The 12,491-nt window shown below is 53.2% G+C and overlaps 1 protein-coding gene across 3 annotated transcripts in view; it reads left to right on the forward strand.

The window, feature by feature from the left end:
- col18a1a (collagen type XVIII alpha 1 chain a) overlaps positions 1 to 12,491 on the forward strand; it is a 307,944-nt gene that overhangs the window by 140,803 nt on the left and 154,650 nt on the right. The window contains exon 1 of one of the 3 annotated variants that reach the window (XM_060827578.1): positions 5,070 to 6,039. The exons of 1 other annotated variant lie outside the window; for it this stretch is intronic. In XM_060827578.1, the coding sequence (XP_060683561.1) occupies positions 5,331 to 6,039 (709 nt within the window). In that variant the 5' untranslated portion in view covers positions 5,070 to 5,330. Of the gene's footprint in view, positions 1 to 5,069; positions 6,040 to 6,134; positions 7,043 to 12,491 lie in introns of those variants that run through there. One more of the 3 variants, XM_060827579.1, reaches the window with a different exon arrangement.

The raw sequence follows: 12,491 nt of genomic DNA on the forward strand, positions 1-12,491 counted from the left end.
TCCCTCCCTGCCTCCCACTTTCTCCCTGACCCCCCCCGCCCTGCCTTTCTCCCTGCCCCCTTCTCTCCCTGCCCCCCCTCTCTCTCCCTGCCCCCCCTCCCTGTCGCTGATCTCTCTGCCTCCCTCTCCCTGCCCCCTCTCTCTCCCTGTCCCCCCCTCCCTGCCCCTTCTCTCCCTCCCTCCCCGCTCTCCCTGACCATCCCTCTCCCTGCCCCCCTTCGCTGCCCCCCTCTCTCTCTCCCTGCCCCCCTCGCTCCCTGTCCCCCTCTCCCTGCCTCCGCCCACTCTCTCTGTCCCTGCTCCCACCCTCCCTTCCCCCCCTCTCTCCCTGCCCCACTTTCTCTCCCTGCCCCCTCTCTCCCTGCCACCCTCTGCTCTTGCCCTTCTCTCTGCCCCTCTCTCCAGCTCCCCCTTATCTGTGCCCCCTCTCTCCCCTTCTCCTCTTCCTGCTCCTCCCCCCCCTCGAAAAAAGGCTTTCATTCTGACTTAATGCTCAGCCTGTCTGGTGTGAAACGCTGACTGTGCCTTCCCTCCTTCCCGCATGCTGCCTGACCTGCTGAGTTTTTCCAGCACTCTCTGTGTTCTTGGAAATCCGAGCTCGGGCCGGTGCTGTGTCCGGTGTCCGCGGCATCCCAGGACATGGCAACTCTCCTGCTGTTCCCACGTGGAACGGATTGTGCACTGGATGAGACTGAGATGCCCTGCGTTGCTTGTATTTATTAAACCATGAACAAACAGAGCAATACTCAACAGCAATTGGAGACTTGAGAAAAGCGCAGCTGCTCAGGGCCTGAAATCGTGCTGCAGCATCATGCTCCTGCCTTGAGTCCTGTTAAGGGAGGGCAAGTCTCAAAATCTCAGAACTGCTGCTGACGGAGGCCATTCGACCCATTGTACCTGCACTGGCCTGTCATCATTACCCCCATGCTAGCTCCCTGCTTCCCCACCCCAATAGCCTAGCTTGTTATGTCTATCCAAATAATCAACCAGTCTGTGCTTCCCATTCTGTCCAGGAGCAAACACAGTCTTTTTTTAATAATCATTCTCAGGATGAGGACATCACTGGGTAGACCCCTGAGTGTTTAGGGCCAACCACACATTGCTGTAGGTAGGCCTGGACTCACATGTAGAGCTGACCGGGTAAGGATGGCAGTTCCTTTCCCTAAAGGACATTCATGAACCAATTGGGAATTCCCAACAGTCGGTTCATGGTCAACATCAGACTCTGCATTGCAGATTTTTAAATCAAATTCAAATTCCGCTGCCTGCAGAATGTGACCCCGGTTCCCCAGGACATGAGCTGGGGCCCTGGATTAACAGTCTGGTGATAATATCACTCAGCCACCAGCTCGCCCTGGCTTATCACCCATGCTCAGGTTACAGTGTCCGAGGGATAAATACTGTCCGGGATACTGGGGTGGACTCCTACGCTCTCCATCAGGGTAGCACGATGGGGTGTTTCACAAGTGGGAAACGCAGGTTCTCTTTCCGATCTTATCGGAATGTCGGCGCCTCCGACTGTGCAGCACTCCCTCGGTGTCGCACTGAAATGCCAACCGGGCATTCCGCACGGAGCAGGCTGTATCCTTACTCGGAGATGGAGATGGAGAGGGCCAGGGGCAGAGCTAGCAATGGCAGACTCACCCTGCTGTGAGGGAGCATCCAGGGAATATCTAACCTTCCCACGCGGCCGAGGACTGCGTTCGGTTATTACTGCCTCGCATTCAGGTGCCGTGAGGAGAGAATCCGAGCTGCGGGGCTGGAGGAGCATGTGAAGGAGTCGGGAGTTATTTTGCCCCTTACCTGGGCTGGGCCGAGGCAGTGCTTTCTGGGAGCAGAATGGGGGCCCTGGCACACTTGAAAATCTCGGAGAGAGCCTCAACCAACCACGAGACTCAAGGTGACTTTGTCAATGGAAAGATCAAACAAATATAAACCGGCCGAGATGAAAAGTGAGAGCAAATGGGTGTTGACATGAAACTGTTTCTCTCTAAGTGCTCCCGAAATTCTTGGAGCGGTTTGTTGAAATGAATCACTGTCAGCCATCTTTCCCCTGCTTGTGAACCTGTGTCGGGGCATGTCGGTTGTGCTTCTCATTTGCTTTCTGACAGGGTCTAGGGGTGGGGGTGTGTGTGTGTGTGCGATCATCAGTGCTTGTAATCTCAGAGTCAGCTCATTAACCGTCCCTGTAATTCTGCCATTTCCTGTAGCCGCGGAGCCTAGCAATCAGTGTTTACAAATCACTATGTTTGGGCAGGGAGTGAGCAAAAGGCAATTATACAAACAGATACTGCACCTTCAATTTACACAGAATGGTTTGTCTTTTACTCTCTGCAACTGCAGCCTTTTTGAAACAACACTAGAAAGTAAATTGCAATTAATGTTGAGTTCTGAAGAAGGGTCACGGGACCCAAAACGTTAACTCTGCTTTCTCTCTACTACTGATGCCAGACCTGCTGAGTTTCTCCAGTAATTTTGGTTCTTGTTTAAGAAATTAGATGTCACTATGTTAGAACGATCTGATTTTCCTCTCTCTCTCTCTCACACATCACTTTGGTCTTTCATAGCTCTTCCCTTTCCCTTCCCTCCCACTTATGTTCCTCTCTTCTCTTCATTTCTGGCTGTACCCTCAGTTTCTCCTCTTTCTCCATCCCTCTCTCCCTCCTCCCTCTCCCACACCTCTCGTTCTCCTCTTTCTCCATCCCGCTCTCCCTCCTCCTCCTTCCACACCTGTCACTCACACTCTAATCCCTTTCTCCCCCACTTCTCACTCTGTGATCTCCTACCTGGCCAATCTCCTCCCTTTCTCTCCATCCCCCTTATCTCTCCCCCTCCTTCCCTTCACTATCCCTCTCTCCATTCCCTTTTTCCATCCTCTCCATTCTCCATTCTTTCCGGTCCCCATCTCTTTCTCTCTCTCTCTCTCTCTCTCTCACACACTCCCTCTTCTCTCTGCACACCATCAGAGAGTGGTTATACCATGGAAGGAGACCATTCAGCCCATTATATTGTGCCAGTCCCTGCAAGCGTAGTGCAGCTAGTTCCTCTTTATCTCTTTTTCTCTCTCTCTGTACTCCCTGGTTTTGAAATGGCTGTTCTGATACTTCCTGGGATACCGTCCCACCAAATGTGGTTTTTCTCTCACTCATCGTTCAAGTGAGCCAGCCTTCAAAAGACCTCTGCATCAAAGGTTAGGTGATGATTTGGTGAAATGGAGGGAATGAGGGGAGGAATAGACGAGGAAAATAAAACGCTTAATTAATGAGGAGGTGATACCTCAGAAAAAAACCCCTGTTGATGGCAGTCGGGAAGCGAAGGAACTTCATTTCTGTTGAACCTTTTGCACCCTCAGCACACCTGTGGTGTTGTACGGCCGAGAGGAGATTACTTCAGAATGCAGCCACTGTGGTGGTGTGGGGATTGTGGCAGCCATTTTATGCACAGCGAGATCCTCCACACACACACACACACACACACACACTGTGATCCTATTTCTCATTCATTGTTGGTCGAGGAGTAAGTACCTGCCTGGGGACTGGGTAGAGTTTCTCTGCTCTTTTCCTGAAAGCGCGGCAATGGGGTTATTTACGTTCACCTGGGAGGGGAACTGGGACCTCTGCTTTCTTGCCCTGTTCCCATTTAAAAAGAAACAGCCCCTTGGGACAATGCAGCACACCCTCAGTCCTGCACTGGAAGGGCCCTGCTACATCTCCAGGTTGGGACCTAAGCACGCGCACACAATCTGTAACTCTGAGGTGACTGTGTGAGCTGTTAGGAATAGGAATACTTGTAGCTATTAGGTAACATGGCATGGGCAATACAGACTCTTTCTGGTCCAGAGGAGGATGTACCACAACACTCTCACAGGGTCCAAGTGGAATGGATTGAAAAATTATAATCTTGTGGAAGACAGTAGTTTCTTTTGCATTTTGTATCCACATTGGATGCTTATCCATCACCCCAGCCCCTGTTTTTCACCCTCTCGCCAAGAGCCCAAGCCATTGCCTGATGTTATTTGGAACGTTTTCGGTGATTTGCCTTGGTTGAAGAGGTCTGGGTTTAATCCTACAGAAGCACAAAGCGCTTTCCCCCTGTCTCAGGCCAATATCTACCTCGCAGATAATCTCGCTTGGTAATGGCAGCTTGCTGGGCACACTTTGGCTGCTGTGATTTCTGCACCACTTGCAGGGCCTTCGCTGGACGTCAAGTACTTTGGTGGGGGGGGGGCCTTCAGATTGTTAGGCAAATACAAGCCATTCTCCGGTGGAAGGTAGCCAGCTGGTTGTTATATGTGTGGGGAGACCTGACAGACTCTCAGGCAGCAACACCTCGAAGCAGGCACCCGAGGGCCACATGGGAGGTCGCTACCGGTTGGCCGGAGTTAACCGAGCTGGTATCCCAGTGCAGAGAGCTCCGTGTGTGTGTGTGTGTTATCACCTTCAAACAGGGCGTATGTTTGCTGGAGGGGGAGGAGGTAGAGCTCTGACACTGGGAGCTGCTGCTGTTTGATACGAGAGAGCAAGTACAGGCAGCACATAGTTCAGGATGTGAGGAGAGGGGCTTGGCTTTTGAAGTAGGAAGTGGGAAAGTTAATTCAAAGGGATGAGGGGATGGTCGTTATGGTATCTGTGTGTGTATCTGTGGTTGTGTGTGTTGTCCCTGTGTGTGTGAGTGTGTGTGTGTATATCTGTGTGTGTGTGTGTGTCTCTGTATGCTTCTCTGACTGTGCGTCTGTGTGTGTGTGTGTGTGTGTGTATCTGTTTATGTCTGTGCATGTGTCTCTGTCTGTGTGCATCTCTGACTAGGTGTGAGTCTCTGTGTGTGTGTCTCTGTGCATGTCTGTGTGTGTGCGCGTGTCTGTGTCTGTGTGTATCTGTCTCTGTGGGCGTGTGCCGGAACTTCGCGAAAGGGGGGGTGGTGGGGCGGAGATTACTGAGAGAGGTTTGAAGCCACATTGACTGCAAATCACTCCAAAGAATTCAGTCTGGGAACAGATGCAGAAACGGAGAGAGAAGGTATTCCTAATTGTCAGTGGGACTGTGGCCAAGTTGTTAGCAGAAGATTGGCTCAGTCTGCTGCCTTTCTGCTGAGTGCGTTGTGTGTGAATAGAAGCCCAGCTCTGTATGAAACTCATTAACCTTGTCCCGGGAACGCCAAGCGCAGGGAGCCAATGACGAGCAGCCTCCCAACGAGAGGGGTCCAGCCCCACCTCCTGCTGTGGTTTTTATAGTGTGAATGGGGCGCGGGGGAGCGGGTGTGTTCAGTGCGGGACACGTTCAGTACTAACACCAGCTCTCTCAGTACAGTGTGGCTCGCCTTCACAGACTGCAATGAGTACAGCAGCAAAGCTTGTGCTGCTCTGCCTGATCTGGGGAGCTCTCCCCCAGGCCCGCTGCTGGTTAAACTGGTTCGGGGCCAAGAAGCCGACCACGACGGTGCCCACCATCACCACGCGACAGGTCACCTCCACCTTCAAGGGGCACCCGCCCAGACCCCAGCACGGAGCGGACATCACAGGGACCACTCCGCTCACCAACGAGCAGTGGGTGGGCAAGCCGGAGGGAGAGGAAGTGACCACTCAGCTCGGCGATGCCCACGTGGGGCCAGGGGGGAGCAACCCTGTCACAGGGGCACTCAACGCGACGGAGGGTGCCTGGGACGGCGCGTTGAATTCCACGGTCCAAGCGGGGACGCCGCTCGCAGGGTCCACCCTGGCGGCGGGAGAAGCTTCCGGAACGGCGACCCCGGCTCCAGCCCTCACTGAGGCTGACACACCACCGGGGCCTACTGCGACCGGCGGAGGTCAGACGGAGCGTTTGGGGACAGCTGTCGGGCCTGTAGGTCGGGCCTTGACCACAGAGGAGGCATCGTCATTGGCGTCGTCTTCCTCGGAATCCTCCTCTCCTTCGCTCAATGCCTCCCTGTCCTACACCATCTCGCCCTCCGCCCTGGCGACTCCTCACCGCCCGGACTCGGACTCAATCAGCGTTACCACGGCCGCCCCCTCCTCCAAGCCGTCCTGTGGCCCCCACTGTCCAGGTAGCGCCCTAGGGACGGCGGCGCAGCCTGCTAACCGGCGGTCGGCTAATCCGACGGGCGGCGGGTCGCCGGAGGGCGGGCAGTTTGGCTCGGGCACCGCGTCCAGGTTCCGGGAAGATGGCTGGGAGGCGACGGCAGGAGACGGCTTGGCTGCTGCTGGAGGAAGCCCGCGGACAGACCATCGAGTGCATGAAGCCCCCCGCTCGTCACCGCTGAGAGCTGGGCCTTTGATTAATCAGCTATCCCATGATGCTGTAGGAGGTGGCCACAAAATGGTCTCCGGGAAGGGTGGGAACCGGAGTGACGGCCAATCACCTCTCAGCGCTCCGAGCGCCAGTGATCACTCTAAGCATGATGGGATAGTACTGGATAATTCAAGCCGTGCTATTATGCTGGTGTTTAATCAGAATGTGACTAATGGTGTGCTGGGTGCCCTTGCTGCTACTGCTGCTACTGCTGCTGTCACCGCTGACCTCGGAGCTAAGCTAGATTTACTAACCTCCACTAAGGCTTCTGATCCAGATTTCCGGGAGGCCGTGCCAGGCTCTGGAACCCCTTTGCCCCCCAACTGCGCCCCTCTGCCACCCTCCCTGAGGTTCTGCCGCCCACTAGGCCCCGGGGGCGTCCGGCTTCCGAACCATCTGCATCAGGCCAGCGTGGCGGAGATCCAGGAGGCGGCGCAGAGCTGGGGGGCGCTCCTGGCTTCCGGCTGCCACCCCAGCCTGGCGCCGTTCCTCTGCCGCCTGCTGGCACCGAGGTGCGGACCCCCCCGGCAGCGGGAGGTGCCTTGCCGCGGGCACTGTGAGGCTGTGCAGGACCACTGCTGGATGGAGCTGGCGGGCAGTGGCCTGCAGCTGCCCTGCCACCTCCTCCCCGATGCCGAAGAGGGGCGTGGGTGCCAATCTCTCATGGTCGGCAGAGGTAAACAAACACAAAAAAAACCCCACCACGCCCTCCTCCCCACTTCAGCCGGTGCAGTGGGACTCTGACGTGAGACGCAAAGGTACCTTATCAGTCTTATCGTGGAACGAGCGCGTGTTGAGGTGATTTAATGTCTCGACAGCAACCTGCATTCACGTAGCGTCTTTTAGATGGCAAAATGCTCTGAGCTGCTACTGAGGCGCAATTTTGTTTTGGGCACATGGTCCGTCCACAAACCTGGTCCATGGGGTGGGTTTTAAGTCGTGTGTCGGAGAGCAGAGCAAGGCGGACGGGTTGGGGTGGTGGTGCTGCCGCCTTTGGTAGTGCAGCAGTCAGTGGTTCTAGGGGTGGTGGGGGCGCGGGGGGGGGGTGGGGGCAGGTGCATGGGGCGAGGGTGGGGGATTATGATGGGAGTCCAGAACTGGAGGAGGGCAGGGGTCTTGCAGGGGGTGACGGAAGATGGAGAGGGACATGCAGAGAGAGGGAGGGGTTTGCGGAAGCCAGGGAGGGGGGGAGGGGGTGGTTAGAGGTCAGAGATTTGTGATGGAACCTGGCGTTAGTGAGCACAGGGCGATGGGTGTGATCACTGTAATCAGGAAATGGCACAGAAAGTACTTTCTTCAGTTTTAGCAACTTACAAATGCTCGGTTTGTACCACCAATAGTGCCAGGGTAATGCAAGCAGCTCCCTATAATCGGGGCAGAGAGTGACCTTGCCCAAGTGAGTGAGACTTTAACTCTAGCCGCTCCCAACTGGGGCTGTTCCTGTTGCAGTAGGTGACTGGACTATAGGCTGCTTCTCAAGCAGACAGTTATCGAGTAAATGTTCATGCTCTTGAAGAGAAATTCTGGTTGGAATTACTGCAGTAGGGAACATGCAGACTACAAATGTACGACATGGGTGGCTGACACTCCTAGTTTGTTTATAATTCCAAAAGTCAATGGGACTTAAGAGGCTAAAGATGAGTTCTCTTCAGAATTCCACTTCAACGTAATTGGTGCTGACAGTTTTAATTTAATACCACGATTCTCACTTAGTTCAGAAAATCAGCTGGCTAATTAATGGTGCCTCGCACTCAGGACGGGGGTTGTGTATGAGTAGCGTGTGAGTAGGGGGAGTGAGTGAGTGGGGTGTGAGAGTGAGTGAGTGTGAGAGGAGTGAGTGAGTGGGGGAGTGAGAGTGAGTGTGTGTAGGTGGTGTTTGTGAGTAGGGGCGTGAGTGTGTGTTGGGGTGTGTGTGTGTGTGGGGGGGGTGTGAGTGTGTGTGTGGGAGGGTGTGAGTGTGTATGTGGTGGGGTGTGAGTGTGTGTGGAGGGGTGTGTGTGTGTGGGGGTGTGTGTGAATGAGTGTGTGTAGGCGGTGTGTGAGTGCATGGGGGCGTGTGGGTGTGATTGAGTGTGTGTAGGTGGCGTGTGAGTGCATGGGGGCGTGTGAGTGTGTAGGGGGTGTGTGAGTGCGTGTGAGTAAGGGAAGTGTGAGTGAGTGGGGGAGTGTGATTAGGAGGTGTGTGAGTGGGGGAGTGTGAGTGAGTGTGAGTAGGGAGTATGTGAATAGGGGAAATATCATGTAAGTAGTGTGTGTGTGTGTGTGTGTATGTGTAGGGGCGGATGAGTATGTGTAGGGAGTGTGTAAGTGTGTGGGTGTGTGTCTGGGGGTGTCAATGTGTGAGAGTGAGTCAGTGTGCATGATGTGTGAGGGAGCTGGTACGAGAGTGATGGTCTGTTATCCATTGTATCAAACTGAAAAAAGCATTGCTTTTCCCTTCTGTGAAAGCAATGTGGATTTGACAAACACTGATGCTAAGTTCAAACAATTCACTCCTCTTATGGAATTGTTAAAAATACCTGCAAATGCACTGGCCCAGTTCTGCCAAACTTCATTGAGAAGCTGCCCTGCTTTGAAATGCTCGTGCAGACAGCTGCTGACTGACTGACTTAAAATGGACTGGCAATATGCAGCTTTTACAAAACTGCTGAACATCGGCCTCCTGTAGAAACTCTGCTCCAAGCATAACATTCCTTTGCAAACTGGGGCTGAGAAGGTTCCAACTTTAGAAGGGGCAGAGATGATCAGACAACCAGTACAGGCGGTGCACCAGGGTGCACTGATCGGCTTTGATGGGGGGGGGGGCGGGGGTGTGCTCAGGGGAACAGGATTGTGAAGTCAGTACCAGGGAAGTCTCGGGACAGTGGGATTTTTTGAAACTAACTCTCCCATTGGCTATCCTCCCGAACTGTTATCTCCTTGTCCCTCTGACCTTGTCTCTGTCTTGTGCAGTTTGCAATCTGTTGGCAACGGCCAAAGGAGGAAAACACCAGTCCGACTTTCTGAAAGATTAGCAAGACTTTTATCATCAACGTTACCCTAACTGCTTTTACAATCCAGGGCCTGGTGAAGTGCGGGCTGTTTCTATGAGACAGCTTTGGTTCTCAAATTCTGAAGGGTTTGACTCCTGAAGAAATGAGTGTTGACCAGGCCTTGCACCCTTTGGAGTTTAGATGAATGAGATATGACCTTATTGAAACGCACGTGTTTCCGAGGAGGTTAGAGAGGGTAGCTGCTGAGATTATATTTCCCCTTGTAGAGGGGTTCAGAACGAGTGGGGACCGTTTGAAGATAAATCATAGAATCTGTACCCATGTGGAAACAGGCCCTTCGGCCCAACAAGTCCACACCAACCCTCCAAAGAGTAACCCACCCAGACTCATTCCCCGACCCTATTACTCTACATTTAGCCCTGACTAATACACCTAACCTATACGACCCTGAACACGATGGGCAATTTAGCATGACCAGTTCACCAAACCTGCATGTCTCTGAACTGGGGGAGGAAACCCACACAGACACTGGGAGAATGTGCAAAATCCACACAGACAGTTGTCCAAGGTGGGAATCGAACCCAGGTCCCTGGCACTGTGAGGTAGCAGTGCTAACCACTGAGCCACCGTGCTGCTAAGGTGTGGGTGAGGAGGAATTTCCCCTCTCTGAGGTTTGTGAAGCTGTGGAATTCTCTTCCCAGTGGAGGCTGTGACATTGAATATGTTCCGGGCTGAGTTCGATAGATTTCAAATCAATCAGAATTCAGGAATTAGGCAGGAGAATGGAGTTTAGATCACGACCAGTTCAATCCTGACTTCATTGAGACTCGAGATGCTGAACGGCTACGGTCATCGAGTCATACGATGTAGAAACAGGTCCTTCGGCCCACCATGTATATGCTGACCAACTAACTACACTAATCCTGTAGCTTACAATGGCCAGGCATTTTAAGTGCATATCCACATTGCCCCCTGAATGTTGTGAGAGAACCATCCTTCATCACCCACTCGGGCAGCACATTTCATATTTCTACTGTCCTCTGGGTGAGGAAATACTTTCCCAGATCTCCACTCAACCACTTGCTCCTGCTACCTCCTCCTGCTCCTAATTCTCATGCCCGTGTGTGCCAGAATTGATTTTAAGTGTGTAGTTTGTTCATTCGATGGGCTGAAGGGCCTCCCGTACTATCAGACACTGTGATTCCAACACAAGAAATGTCAAAGCAGTAATGTCACCATTGCGGGATCCCCTCGGTCTACATTCTAGGGGGTTACCACTGACCAGACACTCATCTGGAATCTTCATATTCCACCATACACCTCTAAGCCATACACCACTCTGCCTTGGAACAGTGTAGCTGTCCTTCACTGTTTTGCTGGGTCTCCCTCCCTCACAGTACTGTGGATGCACCTACACTACATGGACAGCAGTGATTCACGCAAGCACCCCACCATCACCTCCTCAGGGGCAAAACAGAATGGGCAATAAATGCTGACCCAGCCAGCAATGTCAATGTCCCTCAAGTCGCATAAAACAGGAAGAAACCCTAATGGTCAGGACATTAGTTGCCTCCCGACCAGGGTGTTACAAGCTGTGTAAATGTGCTGATCAGTTAACCAGGCTGCAAGCTAATACTCTAGAATCTGTTTGATCCTCACCCAGATCATTATTAATAATATTGATATTTAATAATTGGGAATTTACCTCAGGAGGGGATGGAGTGGAGGACAGTGAAGGTGCTGTGTCCCGTTACGGTAATCACAGAGATACCTTGAATTTGACCGTCATGCCTGGTGTTCACTATACCAATAAACTCCAAACAAGGCTATTCAGCCCACTGAGCCTTTTAGTCAAAGAGCTACCCACTTTCCTTCCCCTCCCCCATGATTCTGTAGATCTTTCCTTCCCCACAGTACTTACAGCCCCCTTTCGGACATTATTGTTGAAGCAGCTTCCATTGCTCAGTCGGGGCAGAGCATTCCCGGTGATGGAGGTGGATGGTGTAACATCAATTCTCAGTGACTCAGCCCGGAGCCAGTCTCCTCTGGTGACAACCTGGAGCCAATGGTGCCACTTTCTCCTCACTTCCTTTCAGCAGTTCCACTCAGCCCTCTCTGGCATCAGACCGAGAGGACGTTAGGGCTCATAAGGAAGTACTCACCATGGGACAACTGGTCTCACCGAGCCTGGGCTGGCTCCAAATAGAGCTGTGTCCCTGTCACATCAACAATGTTCACGCGTGTGTGCGTACACGCATAGGGCTACTGTGTGTGTGTGTGTGCATGTGTGTATACACACTATAGCCCCAGTCATTCAGTATTCCCCCCCCCCCCCCAGTGCCCCCACCACAACAGATTTCAGATTCCCATGATCTTATCTTGTGAAGCTGGGAGATCAACTGTGGACCTTCCACCCAGAACCTGATTCTGGCAGAGATGACTTTCCCGGGTGAATAGCTGGCCTCGCTGGCTCAGCCCGGCACCTCGAGGAGCGGCCCATGGGTCGAGTCAGAGGTGAAAACTTTCTGAAACAGTTGGGTAGGTGAGGGCTTGTGAGATACCAGGAGGTGTGAATGTTTCATCTGTATTCCAGCCCCGTCGCACCATGCTCCCCCTCCCCCGACCATTTTACACTCAGCGACCAGAATGAGGGACTTTATTTTCTCTTGTGGCTGGATGACTATTTTGCAGAATCAGGGTAGTCAAGGGTCCGTGGGAGAAAATGGCGGCAGGGAGTGATGCTCAGTTGAAGAGCTGGAACAGACACTGTGGGCCAAATGGCCTCTCCCTGCACCGTGTCACATCTGTGATTGTGGTGGGAAAGTCTCCAGCTCCTTTCCATCATTCAGCCCGTCGGGAATCTGACCCACTCCTACTGCCTGTCACGGTAAGGATCTGCAGGCTGGCACTCAACCTGCTTCGACCACACCTTCCTGAGTGGGATTGGAACCCAGGGCTTCCAGTTGAGGGTCAGGGACGCTACCCACTGGGACCAGGCGCTTTGAGAAATCACAGGGAGTTTTCAGTACTGGGGAAGTTGGTTGCAATCAAGTCTTTAAAGGGCCTTCACCGTGGATTAGAGAGGCTGCTGTGAGCCTATGGCAGGTTTTGTGGTTAGTGAATAGGAAGGGTTTGGAGGGATATAGACCGGGTGCTGGCAGGTGGGACTAGATTGGGTTGGGATATCTGGTCGGCATGGACGGGTTGGACCGAA

The sequence above is a fragment of the Hemiscyllium ocellatum genome, chromosome 7 (genome assembly GCF_020745735.1).
Source record: "Hemiscyllium ocellatum isolate sHemOce1 chromosome 7, sHemOce1.pat.X.cur, whole genome shotgun sequence".
Taxonomy (NCBI): Eukaryota; Metazoa; Chordata; class Chondrichthyes; order Orectolobiformes; family Hemiscylliidae; genus Hemiscyllium; species Hemiscyllium ocellatum.